Source organism: Lepidochelys kempii, chromosome 4, assembly GCF_965140285.1.
Source record: "Lepidochelys kempii isolate rLepKem1 chromosome 4, rLepKem1.hap1, whole genome shotgun sequence".
Classification (NCBI taxonomy): Eukaryota; Metazoa; Chordata; order Testudines; family Cheloniidae; genus Lepidochelys; species Lepidochelys kempii.
In genome coordinates, this window is record NC_136383.1 from 87437081 (window position 1) to 87459566 (window position 22486).

Sequence of the window (22486 nt, forward strand, 5' to 3'; positions counted from 1 at the left end):
GGTGAGCACCATCCGTTCTGTGCACGGAATGAGGTCCTGTGTAAAAATAATTAGATCATGTAATTAAACTGTATCATAATGCATGCACACAAGGGGATCAAATTAAGGTTCCATGAGCAATTTTAATTCTGGCACATAACGTGAGTGCTTGATTTTGCAACTGCAGCATTTTAAATATCGTTTGGGTGCAGTATATACACATATATGCACCCCTCCATGTCTTTCACTGTTTTTTTCTCATCTGGGTTGTGACTATATTTAGCTTTTAAATCCCAGTTGGCAGAAGTATGTAGCAAATATTTCTTTCAACAGCTGGTGGTTTTTTTTCCCCCTTCATTCTTTATCAGGTTCTTTGTCTTTTTCTTCTTTCATTTATACACAATCAATCTCTAAATTCATCCTCTGTGTTAATTGTCATCCTGCATGTCTTCAGTGGGGGGCTGAGTTCAGATGACTGTTGTTTATGAATTTTTGAACTGTTAGCTTTGACCCTACTGAGTCCTTCAGTTTCCCTCAAAATATGAAGAAACGGTTCTAGGAGGATTATTCTCTTTCTGCAATTCCCAGATTCCTGAAGAAATGAGCAGATGTCGGAATTCTTACACAGAGCAAGACCTGAGGCCTTTAAGCCTGGAGGAACTTGGGCGAAACAACAGTACAGAGCCCTCAGACTATCATTGTTACCTTCAGGATTGCATGGATGATCTGCTTAAAGAGATGAAGGATAAGTTCAAAGGCTGGGTCAGCTATTCCACATCAGAACAAGCAGAGCTGGCCTTCAAGAAGGTACATCAGTGGAGTCCCAAGTTCACAATTCCTGTTTAGTTGGCGGTTTCTGTGGTTTTAGTCTGGTACAGAATAGACCTTTTAATAGATGAGGGTACAGCAGAATAGAAAACAATTGGTAAAGTGCATCTGTATTCTGAAAAGTGATTATGGGGGGGAAAAGCGCACACATCTTAGTGAGTCTTCTGTTTTTAGGGACAAAAGTAAGTTTATTCCTGTTAGTTCCACAGAGCCAGCAATCTAGAAGGCAGCTCACTGCCTTCTGTACTTCCTTGTGCATCATAATCAAAATATTTACTGAACTTCATTGACAGGATCAGTTACCCCTGTGCAAACCTATAGCCAACAAACTTTCACAGATGTAACTGAAGGTATTGTTTGGCCTACAAGAACCTTTATTACTTGTAAGAAAAGAAGCTTTCTTGCCTCTCAGATCAAGTTTGCAGAGCTGGTAGCGAGAAGTGATTTGAGAGGCAATAAAGATGGAACCACAGAGTGCTATTCTCAGTTTCCCTTTTCAGTTCAGAACCACTCTTGAAAGTTATGTTCACTCCCTTTAGAAAGTAACTTTGGAAGTTTGCACATCAATTCCATTGGGCCATGCAGCTTATTCTCACGCATGAGGTTTTCTTTCTTCTGACAAGACTAATAAGACATTATGTTTTGATCACTTTATAGTAGGTTTTTCAACACTAAGAAATTAAGAAAGAAAAGTGTAACTTGTAATAGTACTGACAAGCCTATGCTGATGTTCCCAGGTGTCTGAAGGACCCCCGCTCCGGCTGTGGAAAGCCACCACTGAAGTCCCTGCTGTGCCTGAAGAGGTTTTAAACCGTTTACTTAAAGAGCAGCATCTTTGGGATGAAGATCTCTTGGATTCTAAAGTAATTGAAACCTTGGACAGTCAGACAGATGTATACCAGTATGTCCAGAACAGCATGGCACCACACCCAGCCAGAGACTATGTGATTTTAAGGTGAGCTTTCACATACTGCAGCACTAGGCTTAAGACAGAGAACTATCAAAACTTAAGAAAAAAATCTGGTTTACACTACTTCAGAAGAAGGGAGTTTGTAGACACATGACTATGCAAATTCTAGCAGTTTTTCTAAGGCTAGTAGAAACTTGTCACATTACTGTAAGAAAAGGAAGGCAATTATTTCATGTTTGTTTTTAACAGAACATGGCGGACAAATTTATCAAAAGGAGCTTGTGTGCTGTTAGCCTCCTCGGTGGATCATGACCGTGCTCCAGTGGTTGGTGTTAGAGTTAATGTGCTTTTGTCCAGGTATCTGATTGAACCCTGCGGGTCAGGAAAATCCAAACTCACCTACATGTGCAGAATTGATTTAAGGTACAGTCTACCGCTTTGTCCTATCAGATTTTGTTGGTGGCGGCAGTTCCTCGGCGGTGGGGGGAGGTTCGTTTTGGGTTGATTATTCAGCATTTGTACTCATGGCCGGCTCATATCATAGGCTGAGGAAGGCTGTGCCTCACCAAACAGCCCCACATGGCCCCACCCACCCACGCTGCCTCAAGGCCCCCTCCTGCTTGCTGCTTCCCCCTTGGCCCCAGCCCAGGCAGGCTGCTCCTCTTCCTGGAAGCATGCTAGGGCAACAACCTGTGGGTGGAATCTCACACAGTTATTCAGTAAGCCAGGTACATATTTTGGTGGTTCTGTTCTTTATGTAGTTAGTTGTTTTTGTTCCCCTTCACTTCTAGTAGGCATGAGTATTTGAGAGAGAATAGTTGAATTCACACACTTCTTACATTAGTGATCGAGCCCAAGTTCTGATGAAATCTTAGTTTTCTTTGGTAAAGCTGTGTGCGTTTGATTTGGATGTTGGATTAGTGAAAACTAATAACTGACCTCTCCAGAGAAAAGGGGTTTCCGTAGAGTTCTGTTCAACCAGGCTTTTGGAATAAACCAGTACTGCAGCCAAGCAGATGTTCATTTGAACGCCTTTGATATACTTTTGTTGAGTAAGGACCAGTACTGCTGATAGAGCTTCTTGTTTACTTTGTTTCCCTCTATGCTACAGGGGCCACATGCCAGAATGGTACACTAAGTCTTTCGGACACCTATGTGCATCTGAAGTTGCTAAAATCAGAGACTCTTTCAGTAATAAAGAAGTAAAATCCAGGTGACTACAACTACGCATTGAACCCATCATCAGTGTACACATTCCTAGCAACTGAAGACTATTGAATGGATTATAGCATGACATGCAAGTGGTGAATTGGAAGACTAATATATTGAATTGGACTGTGACCATCCCATACATTTTAAAGCTGCTTCCTGTCTGTGTAAGGTCTGTAGTATAGACCTTGACTGGAATATATAGGAGGACTGTATGCAAGGAAAAATAAACTGTATATTGTACGATTACGAGATGGTTTGAGTTGCTTCTGAGAAGCAAAACTCTAAACACAAATATATTATGGAATGGGGTGAAAATACTTCATTCCCATGTGATTATTAGCTTTATGTACATATGTCATTTTATTTGTAATGTTTTGGGGGACTGGTGTATCCACTGGAATAGCTGGTACTCTTCAATGTGCTCTCACTGAGAGAAGCAAAGAAAGGTTTGCACAGAGATAAGTGTGAATGAGTGTAATTGTTGAAAGGAATAGCTAGAAGCATGGTGTCTGGCACACTGATATGGATCCACAAAATGGATTTTAATGTATTGGATACAGTTCAACCTGGAATCTCTGACTACCCAATGGACCAGCAGCAGCAATCCTTCATTCTTGCCTGTTTTGTGTTACTAACATTTGTTAACCTGTAAGCAATTGTTATAGTAGACTTGCTCTGTCTGTTTCATACCCATGTGATCTTTTTAGGAGTGATTAGCAAATTTACTGCAGTACAGAATATACTTGTAAACTATGTAGATTGAAGTAGCGTTGAAATTCCTCTTTAGTGGTCAAAAAAGCCACGAATGTCAAATCGTTGTATTGCCTAAAAGTGAATATGTGTTGCATTTACTCCTGGATGTGTTGTAATAATTGTACATGCTCTTGGTATGTTTCGCTATATCCTAATGGTTTAAGAGTAAAATGTAGACATAGGAATCCTGATGGTAGGACTCCTAGGGCAGCAGACAGAGTAAGTTGACTAGGAAGATTCAGATGGATTTTCTCTCTCTCCTTTACCTGCCTTTCTGAAAGCTGCACATTAACATGAAGCTTTGAGAGCTTCAATGTGAGCCATTTAATTTTTTTTAAAAACCTTTGGATATTTCTCACTGACAATCATGCTATGGACAGTAGGAAACCAAGAGGTCCTCTGGAAAAGGTGGTCTTTATGCAGGTTTTACGATAAAGTACAGATTTGATTTAGAGATGCAGTATTAAGTGGAAAATGTATTTTGTGGCTGAGGGTATGAATGAGTTGCAAGGTGGCTGAGACTTTGTTACCATTGTCAGTATTATTTTTATTTTTTTTAATGGCAAATGTATTATTCTTCATAAATAAGGAGCCCTTCTATATTCAATTTGAAACTTTGAATTTGTAAAATTATATGGTGTACATACCATTTTATCAAATATGTATACTTGCCCACAGTGTACTGTCAAACATAAGTAAAGCATGATAAAGATAATAATTTAAAATATACTTGTATTTATACCTCAGATATTCTTTTGGGTGTTTGTACCTCAAGTATTTTTTTTTCCTTCTAGTGTAAATATGCTTTACATATTAAGGTTTAAGAGAACACAAGAGGAAAAGGTTTATAACTTGGTATATGTCTGTACAGAGTATAATCAATAAGTGCACTATTAAATGTTTAAAACTGGGGGAAAAAAAATCTAGTGTCTTCCCATCTTTTTGAACATAGTTCTTCCTAAATTCCTGCCCTTAATCTGTATTTCATACCAAGTCTGACCCTAAGAGATGCTGGAGTGCTCTTAACTCACATGGATTTCAAAATTGCTCTAGATGTCACCGAATCCTCGTCATAAAGCATCCTCTATTCAGCTCCCACTCAAAGTTCCCACTGCTATCAAAGGGAATTTTTGCCTGAATGGGAACAGGGACTGTAGAATTGGACCCAAAATCAGTACAATAGCTCCAGGAAGCAGAGTTTATACCCTTGCTAAAGAGATCTTCTGATTGGAAAAATTGCATTTAGATAAAGCTTCATGTAAAATGAGGTTCACTGCAAACAGGAAACTCTGCTGGCTGTTCAGGTAGTGTGTAGATTCTTTCAAAACAAGAGGACAGATGAATAAAACATGAAAATCTGAGAGTTAAATCCTATGCACCAATGAAAAAGTCAAGCAATTAAAAATTATAGTCAATTGAAATATCCCTGGTCATCTGGAAAAGGATTTACAAGATTTTTTTGGGGTTGGTTTGGGTTTTTTTGAACACCAACTCAATAATTAAAATTGTGCCGCTTTCTAATTAAGTGCACTGGGTTTAAAACTTTTGTTTTTGATGAGCAGGGCTGGGTAATCTCAAGTCATTTATTTTAATGGGACAGCTCCTCCGAATTGGACCCACAGAGCAGTCAATGCAAAGTAGTGATAGGCATCTTGAACATACTTTTATTGATCAGAGCTAAACACCCCTTTGCTTTTAAGAGTTTGCAATATTAAACTTCTCCGGTCAGAAAACCTTGACCTGTTTTCTTCTTTAGCAATCCTCTTTTGGGCTTACACCATGAAGCACTCCCCCCCCCCCCCCCCAATTGGATAGAGTAGTAATCAATGTGTTAAACAGTAACTAACAAAAACTGATACCTGCATGATGAGGTGAAAGCTGCATCTTCAATTTCAGGTTTTTTAACCCATGCTGAAGTTTACTCAAACCTCAGTTAAAGCTAAACATGGCTTTTCTTCCTTGGCAGATATGCCAAAAAAATCCTGCCTCAAACATTTTAGACTAATCGTGACCTAAAATGTCTGATTTCTTTGGAACACTTTGCTAATGAAATAAGATGGGCTTAATATTTTGAAACAAAGTCAATTTTTCTTCACCTTGTAACTAAGCTCTTTATGCCTAACAAGGTGTGTGTTTGGTTACTTCAGGTTCAAGTGCCCAACACTAGTCTCATTTCCCCTTTTTAAAAAAAAATAAAGTAACACTCCTATACGCCTTAACTCTTATTCAGACCAACTTCTATTGCCATCACTGGTAGCTTGGTGCCAGGAGTGCTGGATTGCACCCCAATGAAATTCCCAATACTTTATCTGTATGACAAGCTATACAATTCTTGCCTAAGTGTAGCTCAGCGAGGATCAAGGTATTCTGTGCAATTCCAGTTTGAATTTTTGAAAAAAAATCAAGCATGACATTCTCACAGATTTCATGGGATTCCAAAAACTCTGAAGAGAATTTCCCAATGCCATGAAGTCGTAGTTAATTCCAGTGAGTTCACCCTCAAGCACTACATGCTAAACTCCCTTAGTTATTTTGAGGTCCTAAATGAAGTGACCACATTGGTCTCAGCTCAGTTCTTTAGGCTAGGAGGCCACGTCATAAGCCAGAAGCATCTAATTTGACAACCTGATAAGGTGAGGTGCAAGGAGGAACTGAAGACATACTTCTCCTTAAGTCTGAATGGCAGTGGCTGTGATCCCTGCAGGCTGGGGTAGGAAACCCTGACTTAATTATTTTTTAAACTGCAGAACAATTTATTTATCCTATTAAGTACAGGAAATCACAATCAACAGCTTAACTTACAGGCACAGGTTAACCAAGCCATGTAAAGCATTTTTTACTGAAATGTGAAGAGTCAGGGCCCTAAGACAGTTGTCAGAACAGTTCATATTGGAGTCTGAGCTTATTTATCTTAAGTTCTTCTGATGTTGCTTGTGTATACTGGAGGTGGAAGTACTCTGCAGAACTGTTGAAATCGGCCAAACCAGCTGCATTTAACAAGCTCTGAAACAAGGAATGATTTAGAGTCTGCATTTATTGATGTGCTATTAGATTGCCTTCCTTCAACTCCCTCTTCAGCATCTCACGCAGACTTGCAGAGAGCCACAGCAGAAAAGCAAACTTCTCCTCTCTCACATTCTGTGGGCTGTCTGCATCCATCCACGTTGACAAACAGAATAAAATGGAAGTTCGCTTTATCCTCCTCCTACTTGACATTGGCCTTCTTGTGCAACAGCATTATGGACTTCCTGAATAGCCTTGTTATTTTCAAGGCATTTTGCTCTCTCTTCAGCAGAGAGATCAGCTGTTTCCTTGAGAAAAACTAACAAAATTAAGGAGCAATCTTTGAGGAAAGATTAAAAGAGACCACATCTAGTAAATACTTGTCAGGCAGCCAAGTGGTGTGTAAGGGGAATATGGTAAGTGCCTGCTAGTACTGGAAGATTATAAAAGCCAACCAAGGAGAGCAATGATTTAATACAAGCTAGAAATCTATAAACTCAGCGTAATGGGATGAAGTTTATTAATGGAAAAAGTGAGGCTGAGAAATCAGGGGAAAAAAATTCCAAATCAGTGAGAGGTTCCCCCTCCAAAAGAAGTGGTAAAAACTTATGCCATTTGCAGGGGGGCTGGAACAATATTTATAGTGGGGATATTGAGAGCCATCAACCAAAACTGTAAACGTTGTATATGATGGAAACCACTTCAAGCCAGAGAGTGTGGCAGGACCCCTAGCAACCAGTAGTTCTGGAACTAGGAGTATTTATAACTGCATTGGACAAAACTCTTGATATACGCTAGAGGACATGATGGTTCCATACAGCTTTCCTAGCTCCTCGTTATAGGATTCTATCTGACAGTAGCTCAGACTTTACTAGCTAACAGTTTTCACCTGAGCACATTTGGGATAAGTCCTAGGCTGCACTTTCTTTCCTAGTGTAAACAAATTTGAGTTACTCCCCTGACTTCCAACCTTAATCTTGTGCTGATTGTTTAGGTGTCTCAGATATCTGTGAAGCTTTTGGTGGGAGAGGCGAGGCATGACCAGAGTGTGTATTCATTTTGGTTACCAGTACAGCATAACAGGGAGCAACACTGTTAAGGTTAAGGTTAATAGTTAAGGTTGCCCAACACTTTCTGTTTAAGACCCAATTTTCAGTTGCTTGTGACTTTGCCAAACTTTAACCATTTGTATCTATGCTGGGTGTTTTGGTTTTTTTTTTTTTTGAAAGCTTCAGCTAAAATGGCCAGGTCTTGTAATTATTTTATTGAGACAGTCAAGCACCTCCAGCCTGTAGATCCAGGAGTTGAAACTTGGCATAGGGGATCAATCACTAGTGAGCTTTTTTCTGTTCCCCTGAAAATTCACCAATATGGCCAAGTTACAAACCTCTGGAAAAGTCTCACTTTGCACATGCTCAGTAGAGACATGCATGAATTGGGCAGAAAAATTTTCTGAAGATTCCATTTGCACTGAGCACTCTCCATCTCCTAACAGCTCCTGTGTGCTGGCTGAACTAAGTGGCACCATCCCTGGCCCATAGTGTGATTGAGTGTGCTCCATCCCCAGGCTGAGCAGGGCTTTCCCTGCAGTTATTCCTCCCAGTCACAAGAGCAGAGAGCACAGAAACTCTCTCCTGTGTCTTCAATGCTGCCCCTGTTGTCAGTGATGAGGAGAAAGAGGACACCTACTGACTCAAGTGCAGAGAGGTGAGGAACCGGAGGAGAAAGATACAGAGGATGTGGGGCGGGAGGGTAGGAGCTGAAGTGCAAGAAAAGATAAAAGCAGGAGGGAAACCATGAGCAGAGCTAAGGATGGGGCAAGAGCCAGGGTAGTGAGTAGGGGCAGGAGAAGAAAGGTCTAACCATCAAAGTAGAGTATAATCCTTTTCAGAATCTGGACTTGGACCCTTTATGCCTCAGTCTCTACAGGCCTTTGCTGTCTAGAAAATAGCTGTGAAACTCATTGGCAAAAGCAAAGTGTCTCTCTATCCCTTTCTCTCAACAAGTCCTCACACAAGATACCAGCCTTCTACTGCTACCAATTACTCCATTGGCTTGAGTGGTAGATTACTGTGCTGTGGCTCTAAAAATCCCAACTCTGCTGCTGTTGCATGGGGGTGGGTGGGCGAGAGGAAGGGAGGGTCCAACATGGTTTCATAGGATGAAATTTGGTTTTTTTTTCAATTTAAGCATTTTAAAAACCTTGAGGGGTTAGATGCAATTTCCTATGTTAAAAAGAGAACACTCAAGTTGCTAAGTCAAGGACTTTAAGGTAGGAACCACCAGAATTAAAGTTGACCATACAACCTTAATTCAGTCTTCTTGTGCATATGTATTATGATAGTATTTAATTGCGTGATCACATTTTTGCTGCCTCCTTCAGCGCACAGACTGGACCGGCTCCGGAGATTAATCTGGATGGTGTAGTAAATGATGTTGCTTGTCAGATTCCTGCTTCAGGTATTGCAGAGACTGGAAGATGTGTAGTGTACAAGGTAGGGGATGGCAGTATGAGAAAAGAGGGTCTCATGGTTAAGGCAGTAGAATGCCACTCTGGAGAATTGGATTCTAGCCCTGCCCCTGCTAGACCTCATGTGTGTTGCTAGACACGTCCTGTAAAGCGAACTTTTGCATAGCTGGTCAGTAATTGGGTGCTTCTCATTTTCTGGGTGCTTGACTTGAAGACCTGGGGTCTGACTTGCAGAAGTACAGAGCAGTCACAGGGTGCCCTTGAAGTCAATAGGACAAAAAGTGCTCTGAAAAAAACCCAGGCCCCTTGCATCTCCTAGTGGAGACCTAAAATTAACGGACACTTTTGGCCTTAATCTCTGAGTCTCCATTCCTTGTGTGTCAAATGGAAGGAGCACCACGGTTCACTGAAGTGGTAGGATTATGAACATAAAAATCTTGCTATTGTTTGTAAAGCAAAGACTCTCTACAATGTGCTCACCACAGAAAATCCTATGAGGAAATCAATTTTGTCTTCAGAGTAGGGTTTAAATAGTGTGCAATAAGTAATGTAAAGTCCACCCACTGAATTATGAGGATATTAAAAAAAAAAAAAACCATGAATACTCATTAAGCAAGCATCATCCATCCATCCTGTGCATTGAATGAGGCAGGGATCCTGGGGGGGCTGGGAAGAGAGGGAAAATAGATCATCATGTAATTAAAAAAACTGTATCATAATGCGTACATGCTAGGAGGCTTAATTAAAGATTGCCCAGGCAGGCTTAATTCTGGTATTTCCTAATATATGAGTTTGCAACCTTCATGTTCTTTTGAGACAATAAATACATTTTTTTAAATTGCTAGTACAGTAGCACGGGTACACTTTTACTAACAGTGTTAACACCTGCCTAGTCTTTGTACCTCCTCCACAAGAGAAGGTACTAGAGAGATAATAAAGCAGGATATGTATTTTTACATATGGTAGGACGATGAAATAAAAACCCTCTCAGGAAAGTGAAAGTTCATTGGGCATGTGAAGATTACTAAATAAGAGAAACTGGGCAGGGCTAGGTAGCAACATGACTAGGACCAAGATAATTGCTGCTGCTGCATACACAGGGTTCACCTTTATAATTACAGTATTGCCACCATGAAGCATTCAAACTGTCATATATAAACACACACAGAGCAGCTTAAGAGTTGATGGAAGGAGACAATGTCTTTTTCAGACTGGCAGACAGCAAAAGATGGAACTAAGAGTGTGTCCAAAGATTTAAATTAAGCTGTACTTATCTGTTCTGCTAATAGATCTGCCTACAAATATATTCCTGATCTTGGCTTTAAATTACTCTAACGTGCTTTTAGGACTAGTTGTGCATATTTTATAAGTATAACTGATGCCAATATGGGGTTAGAGGAGCAGAAAACTGGTGCCCCATTGAGAGCCTTTATTTCTAAGAGTAATACTTACCACTTACATAGCACTTTTTATCCAGGGAGCTCAAAGGCTAAGTATTGTTATTCCCTTTTTATAGAAGATCACAGAAAGGTTATGCGACTTGTCCAAGGCGACACACAGTCAATGACAGAACCAAGAATGGAAGTGGATCCTGTGTGTATCAGAGTAGTGCGTAATCTGGGATCAAGGCCCCACTTTGCTCAGCAGTAGACAAATACTAATTAAAGAGGCAGATGCTGCCCCAAAGAGCTTAACGTCTAGGTTACAACAAAACAAGGAAATTAAGGTGGAGAACCAGGCAACATTAAAGGTTGCCTGTTTTAGCATAGCAAGCAATAGTCAAGGTTCACCATTCGACTAACCAATCTACAGGACAGTGCCAGCAGACATAACAGCAGAGGGGAGTTTTAAGGAAGCACTAGAAGGCATTAGTACCTTTATTGTACGGTGGCATTTCACATACCACAGATTGTTCAGCATTTTGGAATAATGGCTAGGTTCCCTTTAGGTAACAGGAAGTCTCGCAGCCAGTAGCAGGGAAGTGGGTCACATCAAGAATCCAGACCAGGCCGGAACAGAGACCCTCCAGAAAGGGTAGGTAGAATAGGACAGGACAGGACTGGACTTACTCCGACCCAAATTCCTGACCACAAAGTATCCCTAGATCTTTTCCTCCTCTCTGGCCCAGCGGTCTCCAGGTCTCTGGAAATTGGCCAGTTCCCACATGTCCCCCAGCTGAGAATCAGCCATTTGCAAGAAGAGTACTTTTAAAACCAACAATGAAAAAACAAATACCTACAAGATGAAGAAAATACCATGTTAAATTCATAATTCTCCAGCAAAAACAATGACGTAGTATATTTGAAGCGTTCCACACAGACTATTTAAGTATCTAAGAAGACCCCAGAGATACTAAATATTTCTTCTTCTTCGGCCACCTAGCAACACATACTCTTGGAGGCTCATTTCTGCAGTTATCTTTTGAGTGTGTGCAGAGTGAACAATGAAGAGTTGGTCCTAAAGAACACAGGAAAGCAAAAGACTAACAAGTCCAAGTCTAGCACTGGAAACACCACAGCTTTCAGCAGAAAGTCAAGAGAACATTCAGCGGCAAGACCCAGGACTGCTTGAACTGGACACAAATGCTATAGTGCATGATTGACTGTACATTAACACTATTTCAGTGGTGTTATTGTGGCAATAGAGCACCAATGAAACCAAAGATCCTGATCTATGATCAGTTCTGGTCACAAGCCACAAATGGCTAAAATTGCTTTGCTCATGCACAGAAGGCCATAGAACATTTAAAGCCCTCTGGATCAAAAATAGGGAAGCCCACATGGATGCAACGGAATTGGATAACAGCACTGGCTCTCCCTTTGGGATAGTTAGGGTATTAGACCCATTATGTAAACATTATGCCCCTTTATTTCAGCCATGAAGAGCCGGAAGTCAGGGGTACATAGATAGCAGAGAGATAGCACAATGTGGTTCCATGTTTGGTGACAAAGTATTGTGTCCTGTCTAGTTGCAGAAACACAGCATTCAGAAGGCATCTTGGTACCTGTCCCTAGGGTGAATGGGAGAAAGTGAGGATGCTCAGCCTCTAATGGTATTTGGCATTAATAATGGTTTCTTAAATATTAATTGATAAGGGTTTCCCCCTCAAGGTCATCAAATCCTGCATACAGCTTATCATTGCACATTTCTCTGAATACAAGAGCAAAGGGCCATTCAATGAAAGTAATAGTGCACTGGATCATATGTATGTGCCCATGCAGTCCTCATTACAGTCCCTCAAGTGCTAGGACTTGTGGTCTTCTGAGGACTCTCAGTTCCACCTGGGAAGGAGTCACATGGCTATGAGATCCCATGACTGCTTTTGCAGACTGCATAAGAAGAAACTCTGAAGTCAGAGGGAGATGCAGAGTTAGGGGAAGGACCTTGGAGGAGGTTCTCCCCACTGGTCCAGCCTCTGAGCTCTCAGAACAGTCTCAAGGACTGTGAAGCCCAGACAAGTGGGTTTGCTTTTATTGAATGGAACTGTACGTTTGTCAGTAAGCCAGACTCCAGAGGGCTGCAAGGATGGTGAAGCTCTGGAGGGAAGCATGGAAGACTTGCACTGATTGGAACTATACACTTGTTACTAAAGCAGACCCCAGGAGGAAAGATACAGTGTTGGAAAGCACGAATTGTACAGCAGGTGGTGGACTGGGAAGAAATTAAACTGAGGCATGGTGCACTGGATCCAGGGAGGGGAGAAAGAGAGAAATAAGCCAATCCTGCAACACAGATAACTGGAAATACTTATTATATGCCATTAACCTGTAGAACCAATTGCTTGCCATGACATCATGGAAGCGAAGAGGCTCTGTAGAGCTCACCAGACAATTAGATGTTTACATGGTCAGTGACAACATTCAGTGTCAGTCAAAAGAATAAATAGATCCATATAAATAGAAGCTGAAGCATGAGGGTTTAAAGCAATCTAACCCACTGTTTACCTGGGGTTAAGAAGAAACTTCTCTATGAGCAGGTTATTTCCTAAGCGTCCACTGTGGGGTTTCTTGCACCTTCCTCTGAAGCATTTCCTAGTGGTGACTGTCAGAGATGGGACACTGGATTACATTCCCTGCTCCTATTTATTATACAAGTATAACAGACTGGGTGGGGTTGCTTGGGTATTTGAAACGGTTTGATTTTTCTAGTCACTCCAGCTGTGTGGCTCTCATTCAGGGTTTTATTTTTTAAACCCTCTTATTAATTATTATTAAACTTGCTTGACGGTTTCCAGAGCTACTCTTTCCCCTCAGTGGTTCACTGTTGTCTGATGGAGGAGTTGCTCTGCCAGATTTTGTTAAAGAATTATCACTGGAGCACAAGGGGAAGGAAAGTATCCATCAGAGCTCGATAAACAATATGAAAAGAAAACAGGGAGAGTAACAAACAAGAGAACTGCCCTCTGGTTGCCATGACCCTTGTTGAGATGTGTCTCTTTCAGGTGCAGACACATATAAACGGGTAAGGAAATGCTGCCATTGCTTTTTTAAAAGGCAAAAAGAAATAAAGGAAACATTGTTTATCTAACAAACAAGATCACTCCTGGCCACCCTTGTCCTTTGTCTTAACTCATGTGGGAAGCATCCCATAAAGCAGTGGAAGTTTGGGCAGGAATAGTTTCCTGACCTTTTACAACATTCTTTTTTTTTTTCAAGTGGCTCTCTGCACTGCACTGAAAGGTAGCAGTCAGGCTAGAGCCCAGGATTAGCAGTCAGGAAGCCTGGACCATATTCCTATCTCTGCCAAAGGCTTCCTGCATCATTGTTAGCAAGTAATTTACCTCTCTGTGCCTCAGTTTCCTCTCCTGGACCTGACAGGACTGTTGTGACACTAAATGTATCTTTGTAGAATGCATTGATATACAGTACATTCCCATTTATCCAAACGCCCTGGGGGACAGACTAAAGTTTTCAATAACTGGGTGTTTGGGTAAATGGAAGTGTACTATAACATTCATGGAGGACAAGCTGTGGATTAGGATAACTAGGATTTTCAGATAAGTTGAATTATACTGTATGCGCTTTCCATGTATGAATAAGTTCATTTCTTTCTATTATAGGAACGCCTAGAGGCCTGGAATGATTTTGCGTTTCCATTGTGCTATAAGAACACAGTCCCCAAAGAGCTTACAGTCTAAATCTGTAAAACAAGCAAAGGATGGGAGAAATTATTAACCCCTTTTTTACAGATGTGGAAAGATTAAGTGATTTACCCAAAATCACATAGGCAGTGTGTGGCAGAGCTAGGAATCAAGTTCAAATCTCCTAAATCCCAGTCGGCCGGTTAAAACGCATGACTAACCTTCCTTTCCAGTGTGTGTTTATTCTGGGAATTGGCTTAAGATCTCTCTTAAATAATTAAGGCAAACCTAGTTTAAAATGTACCTTGAATACATTTAAATCAATAATTAACAGATTATAGGTATGATTTTTAGAAATGCGTGAATCAGAACACCAGTCTCTAACTCACTTAAGTACTTTTGAAACATTGCACTCTACCTGGATATTTATATTAGAAAATAAATGACTAATGTTAACACTGGCAATCAAAATAGTGCTTCATCTCTGGAAGCATGTGATAAAACTTTTATATTTAATGATAATTGTGGAACAATCAATAATCTGCACTTTGCATGCCTCTGTTTTCCTCACCTGCTCTCTATCCATTAGCATCTCTCATCAGGCCTATTTACACCATGTCTAACCTCTGAGCTGCTTTTTCAAAGACACCAGTTTTTCAAAATTAAGTCTGACCCAAAAATATTAGATTTCCCTCCCAATTGAACAGGTCTAATTAATCCCAGACCAGTGACACATTTACAGTAAAATGCTGCGAACCATCTGGGCTAAAATGAAAATTTTATACTGCTTAATTGGAATGTTACCCTTTCCCTCACCCCCCGCATTCATGAGAGGCATTTTTCCCAGCCTTGATAGGCTGTAACATAGCAGACCTGAAAAATAAATTGACCTTATGAATAGAAAAAGCTATATTTTAGGTGATTTGGTTCAACTGTTTATCTATCATTTCTTTCTCCCTCCAAAACCATTACATTAATATTCATGGTACCCAAGGTAGTCTGGGTTTACAAGGAGACAGATATATAAAGTGTACCAGTAAAAGATTTTAAAAACTCCCTACAAATTTCAAAAGTAGATTTTCTGTAAAACCTGTGGCATAAAGATAATATAGATTGTATTGTCTTGAGTATGGGACCACAACAAACTATGTTTTCTCTGTATAGATCATTGGATTGGATTCAGTCTATCCTCTTCTCCTATCTTATGTCAATAGGTCCTTCAGTCACACAGAACTACGTGGAGTAATTCTTTGACAGTTGGAGTCTTATAGCTGAATAGCTTTAATATTTGTCCATCTTCTTTTCATAGAATCATAGACTTTAAGGTCAGAAGGCACCATTATGATAGTCTAGTCTGACCTCCTGCACAACGCAGGCCACAGAATCTCACCCACCCACTCCTGTAACAAATCCCTGACCTATGTCTGAGCTAGTGATGTCCTCAGATCATCGTTTAAAGACTTCAAGGTGCAGAGAATCCTCCAGCAAGTGACCCGTGCCCCATGCTGCAGAGGAAGGCGAAAAAACCCCAGGCCCTCTGCCCGGAAGGAAAATTCCTTCCTGACCCCAAATATGGTGATCAGCTAAACCCTGAGCATGTGGGCAAGACTCACCAGCCAGACACCCAGGAAAGAATTATCTGTAGTAACTCAGATCCCACCCTATCTAGTGTCCCATCACAGGCCATTGAGTATATTTCATAAGGCAGGTTTTTCATTCCTCAGATCATCCTAGTAGCCCTTCTCTGTACCTGTTCCAGTTTGAATTCATCCTTCTTAAACATGGGAGACCAGAACTGCACACAATATTCCTGAGGAGGTCTGACCAGTACCTTGTATAACGGTACTAACACCTCCTTATCTCTACTGGAAATACCTCGCCTGATGCATCCCAAGACCACATTAGCTTTTTTCACAGCCATATCATATTTGCAGCTCATAATCAACCTGTGATCAACCAATACTCAGAGGTCCTTCGCCTCCTCTGTTACTTCCGAGTAATGCGTCCCCAGTTTATAACAAAAATTCTTGTTGTTAATCACTAAATGCATGACCTTGCACTTTTCGCTATTAAATTTCGTCGTATTACTATTACTCCAGATAACAGTGACTCTGTTGTGTGGCTGTGCAATGGGTTCTTGGTCCATGACTGGGGCTTCTTGGCATTATTGTAACACAGTCAATGCTTGTGTTTCATTTGGATACTATATTGCACAGATATTTCCACTATTTATTGTTATGTATCTTGATCACACACAAACAGTCTATTGGGGTGGGGTGGGGTGAGAAACGGACTTTTAAACAAAGCTAAAATACTAACAGACATTTTCAAATAAAATGGGAAAAATAGATGCAGAGAAACAAGAACCACAACTAATTCAACTTTTTGTGTGACAGTCAAGCAACCAAAAACATTTGGAGAGGATTTAATCAAGTGGGGGAGAAAAAAAATTGCCCTGTTCTTCCCTTCCTACAGTACTTTGTAAATAGTTTGCACAGAGAGAGGGAGAGACAGACAGAAAACAGAGAGGGATCTGTTTGTTATCATGCAAGAACTGGAATATGTGCATGTTTCTGTGGAAAGCTGCCTGAAGGAAACACCTATCACAATTGATGTATGGAGTCAGGTTTAGGTGTCTCCACAAAGGTTAGGACCCAGTGGGCTTTTCCATTATAATCTACACCCAGATTTGTACCATTTCAAGACATGCTGGGGTTTGTTTATTTTTTAAAACAAGTCACTTTTTAAATATTGTTATATACCCATTACCCTGCTCTAGGTGGTTATAGGCTGGGACCAAATATAATTTGTAGCCATTATCAAACCACGTTTTACCAAAGTCTAAACGAAAGACATTCATTTTTTGTAAAGAAAACACTTTCTGGGATGCTGCTTCTTAAAGCACAAGTATAAAAACCCCCTATCCACTCTTTACACTGCACATATCAACTCTTTAAACACACAATGCGATCAGTTAAAATTTACATAATACCAAAGAGACACCAAAAGACCATCCAATCCCAGCTAAGAATTTCCGGTTGGTCTCTGTAGAGGGCTATATGTTTATTTGATAACATGTAAGCACAAAGGAATACTAGGCTCCCTGAACCTATTTATCGCTCTTGTGGTACTGCTAGTTTTTGTATTATAACAACATGGCAGATTTGAGCAACATTAAGAGAGAAGCATCTGCATCTTAGATGCAGTTCTCTATTGCTTGCGTATTTTGCTTAGTAAGGACCATTGTCAGATTTGTTTGTACTCCGTTGTTGATTGCCAGAGGCTAATGCTCCTTTCTTGATAGCTGCTTTTTACATTCTTTGGAACAGCTGATCTCCCCTGAAGCTCTGAAATAACCCAGGTGTTGAAAGCATATCATGTTATTTTCATTGTTCCCATTTCTCTACAATTCATTGAATAACTGTTCATTTTTGTTACTGTGCCTTTGAAGACTGAAGTGACTTGAACAATAATCAGATTTTTTTAAATGGATTGAAATAAACCGGTGGATCAAATGCTATATTTTGCAAAGTTCTGGCAATTGTTAAGGCACGTCAGTGCGTATTATTGATACCACACCATGCTTACCGTGAAATAGTAATGCTGTCCTGTGAACAGCTTTTCTCCATCTTTTGGCATAATGTATCTGAATCATGGACCATACTGCCCTGAGAAAGAGCATTAGCCTCTGGCAATCAACTGGCAAACATGATATTTCAACATCACACTAGGAAAAATTATTTCTCCTGAACAGCTCTATAGGAAACAATGTTATTTACATCATTGCACATCCAAAACTGTGGAGCCATAGTTCCCATCTGTTAAACTCTACCACCTATTAGCTCCTATCACCAAAAACTTCTCATGGCTCAAATTCCATTTCAGATACATACGCCAGCAACTCAGTCTCTCAGGAATGATGGGAACAACATTAGGGCAGCACAAAAGGAGAAAATGATAAATGGTTTCTTGCATTTTTGAAATGCAAGTTAAAATGCAGGCGCCCATTCTTTCTGGGTGAAATCCTGGCCCTGCTGAATGAAGTTAATGGTAGAACTTCCACTGATTTTAATGGGCCCCGGATTTCATCTCTGGTATTTAGAAGCCAAGATGTTTATTATTTGATATTCCCATAAACTTCAGAAGTCATCAGTATTAGATGATGCATTGGAACAATTGGAGAAGAGAGCGCAGAGTACAGCTCACAGAAAGAGGCTGGGGGGCAGGGGGGAAGAGGATAAAAACAAACAAAAAAATGCATGCAGTGGGATTGTTTTTCTATTAAACAATCATTATGAAAAGCTTGAATTGAAGCAAAATCTAGCAAATAGCTACTAGGTTTTTCATCTACTGAGTTCCTAAAAGACCTGACCCTGAACATTTTTTCCTTCACATTAAAGAAAGATAAGCTTCAGACTTAAGTAGCTGAAACTAAAAAAGATGGCAGAAATCCTTCAAAAAGTGAATGTGATATTTCTTAATTTGATTACAGGCTTTAAGTAGTGCTGAACTGGAATCTCCAGCCCCAAGAACCTTGCACACGTTGTATAAGACACATATGCCCTCCAGGTCCTTTTCTCATGGTGAATGGTAACTTGCTACATGAATAGCCCATTGATTTCAGTTGAGCTACTTACAGAGTAAGGTAATGCTCAATTCAGCATGGAAGGGTGGCAGAATCAGGCCCTGAACCTGCAAGGGGTGGCTCTCAGCAGATACATATTTTTGAAATTGATCACACTGCCTGCCATTAACCCCAATGCCCATAATACCTCATTTGGAAATATTTTTGCCTTGTTCCAGTGAATAGGCAGCTTTGCATGTTGAGGGAGGGTTGGGGGAAAAGGAGGGAAGGTAAATTACACATAGGGTCAAGGGGTCTCTCCTTGACTGACTAGCAGTGGACAGGATATTCATACAGGGCATGACTTACATGACAGCCAAACTATATACTCAGGAAAATGAGGCAGCCATAGTGTGGAAATGTGCGGCAGTGTTCATGGAAGTCAGCACTAAAAGCAGACTGGCTTTACTGGGCTAATAATGATACCTGGCACTTACATATCGTAGCACCTTTCAATTAAGATTCTGAAAAAACAGTATGAAGGCGAGGATGTATTTTTATTCCCATTTTACAGACAGTGAAACTGTGGAAGAGACAGGTAAAGTGAGCTGCTGAAGCTTTACACCGTCTCGGTGGCACAGTCAGGAAGAGAACTCCTGATCCCTTATTACCTGCTTTCACCACAATACTGCCTCTAGGACATGACTTGAAAGTGCCAATGCAATCTAATACACTACTGTTACATATTTAACAAAAAACAAAGCGTTTACAAGTGATAACTGTTTGATGCAGAGTGGAATTCCACCAACAGAAGGGGATCTGGGAAAACTACTGTGATCTAGCTTTGTTTCTTACAAAGTTTAGTTGCATAAATAAAATGTGATTCTGGACATGCTTTTTTCTTCTACATTTAGGATAAAAAACGAGCAGGCTGAAAGATTGATTGAGGGAGCAAGGGCACACACCACTGAGCTGTGGATCAGTTTTACTAACCATGCAAACTCTTTCCACTCTGTATGTCACATAAAGCTTCCTGAGCAACTATAGAAAGGTTTGTTTCTTTCTATATTCCATGTAGCATGACCAGGAAGCAATAGCTAGAACTCCAGGAAATATACTGGTGTGATCTCAGACAGCACGACTGGGTTATTTCAATAGTTCATTCAGCCTTTATATTGAAATATCATTTATCATTGCTCTAGCTAGTTACCATGGTGACGTTCACATTAATGAAAGCAGCTGCCAGCAATAATTTACATTCTGCTGATTACAGCTATCTGTTGATCTAAGGGATTATTTTAAGAGCCTGAAGCTAGAGTTCCAATTGGTGCACCATGGAATATCAATAGGATAAACAGGACAGGAGGTCTCTCTCAACTAGCATAACAGTCTGAAATGAAGGTAAAGTAGGTTAATAAAGGTTGTTACCTGAGCTCCATGCAGATAGGAACTGACCCAAATATACTCAGAGAAAATTAGCTGCAGCAAATTTAGCAGACTGAAGACCACTTAGGGAGAAAATAAGTCAAGGAATGTAACAATCAAGCTAATACTGATTTTTACTTAGATGATGCAACCTGAAAGAGACCATCAGAGGTTGGCCATCTCCATATTCATGGATAATAAAACACAAGTTGATGGTTCTTTGTTGGTCTTTCTACTCCCAGAAGATGAGCCCAACATTCATATAAACAAACCAGCATTTCTCTGAGTCCTAGCAATCAGCTCTCACACACTAGCAGGAAGAGGACAAACAGCAGTCCCAAAAATCTAGCTTTCCCTGTTACCAGAGTGAGTTTTCTCTCCCTAATAGTATAATTACTTTCAGCTAAGGCTAGCTACCTTCTCTGCCCTTCCACCTTTAAACTGGGGTCTTTAGCAGTCCCCACAGTGAGGGGGAGACACCTGTTGCATCTTGACTGAGCAGGGTTAGGGTTTTAACCCTATCACTGCCACATAGTGGCTGGAGACTACACATCCCATCACAGAGCCACTTGTTATCTGTTAATATCTATTGTAAACTTTTGTAAAATGGCAATTTATCAGATTCTTTTAAATGCACAATGAAATATTACTGTATGTGATTCAAAAGCATATTGACAATCAATATTTTAGGAACATGAGCCTGTAGGTAACCACTATGGACTCATGTATATGGTGCAGAGGAGGATTTCCCTAAGGATTTATAAACATATGCCCCAGTCCTTCAAGCTGAGCCAGCAATGAGACTTCACCCAAGCTGGGGAGGTAGGCCACCTGGATCAGTTTGCAAGATCAGGGGTATAGTGTAGCTGCATCTTAGTGGAGTGCAAAACCATGCAAAGGAAAACGATAGGCTCTAGGTGCCTCCCACTAGATATCTATCTGCATCTCTGTGCCCTAGGGCAATTACCTTCCCCCCCCAGGCAACATTATATTTGGAATGTCACTAACATGCTATGTTTGGGTGATATTTGGCTAACCTTTGTGTGTGCGCGTGTGTATGAACCAACACAGGGGTTCAGCTTCTTTCAATGTGTTCATAATTCATTATTGCAGGAAAGAGAAAATGAAGTTTCAAACCACAGGCTGACTGCTCTGTGTTTTTGTGGTGAAGCTGAGCTGCTATTACTTTAATTGTTTCCTATTTCCTCAGTCTTATTTTTCTTTTCCCCTCCTTTGTCTCATGCTTTATGTCACGTTCCCTTTTGCTCGCTTTGCCTGTTCTTCCTCTGCACCTTAGATTTTGTTTTCCTCATGGTGCCTTTTTGCTGCTCTCTCTTCTTGCTCTTTAAGGGCCTGATCCACTGAGGTACCCGGTCATGCTCAATTCTCATAGATTTCAGTGAGGCCTGAGGGACCTCAGGTCCTGGCAGGAACAGGCCCTGTCTGGCCTATCTATCCATTTTCGCTTTGAGTCTCCCAAACCATTTTTGTCTTTCCCTCTCTCCTGTCTTTGACCCTCATTTCTGCATTCACTCCCCTTTATTCTGTCACCTCTTTCATTGTTTTCCTTCCCAGTCATCCCTTGCTCTCCTTTCTCTCCTCTTCACAATATGCCCCCACCAAAACCAATTCAATGAATAACATTTCTGTGGTAGTATGCAAGTAACTAACTGTCCCTTGTCCTAGTGCAGGAGTTCAAAGACTTTGTTGAGCACTGCCTTGGAATCTGTGTTGCCTCCTTTCTTAGTTGCACTATGAACTGAGACACAGAGGTAACTGATCCAGCATGTTACCTGGGAAGGATCAAATCCTGCTTCTGTTGAAGCCAATGGAAATTTTGCTATTGACTTCAGTGGGGGCAGGAAGAGAGTTAAAATTGTGCCTAATATCATACTTTAACACTACTTCTGGTAGAATTTACAAAAATGAATATTTATGGGAATTTTTTACAGTAGTTTTACCTCTGTATTTTCTTTATATTTTCACTTGGAAGTATGGGCTATTTGGAAGAACTATTAAACTTGAATAGAAAAGGAGTACTTGTGGCACCTTAGAGACTAACAAATTTATTTGAGCATAAGCTTTCGTGAGCTACAACTCACTTCACCAGATACATGCAGTGGAAAATACAGTGGGGAGATTTATATACATAGAGAACATGAAACAATGGGTGTTACCATACACACTGTAATGAGAGTGATCAGGTAAGGTGAGCTATTACCAGCAGGAGAGCGGGGGAGGGAGAGGAAACCTTTTGCAGTG

The 22486-nt window shown here is 40.6% G+C and overlaps 1 protein-coding gene across 2 annotated transcripts in view; it reads left to right on the plus strand.

Moving 5' to 3' along the window:
• LOC140910602 (rho GTPase-activating protein 7) overlaps window positions 1–4619 on the plus strand; it is a 152949-nt gene extending 148330 nt beyond the window's left edge. For both annotated transcript variants that reach the window (XM_073341954.2, XM_073341955.2), the window contains 4 exons: window positions 568–786; window positions 1545–1762; window positions 1967–2140; window positions 2829–4619. In XM_073341954.2, coding sequence (XP_073198055.1) covers window positions 568–786; window positions 1545–1762; window positions 1967–2140; window positions 2829–2934 — 717 coding nt within the window. In that variant the 3' untranslated portion in view covers window positions 2935–4619. The remainder of the gene's footprint in view (window positions 1–567; window positions 787–1544; window positions 1763–1966; window positions 2141–2828) is intronic.
• The last annotated feature ends 17867 nt before the right edge of the window (window positions 4620–22486 follow it).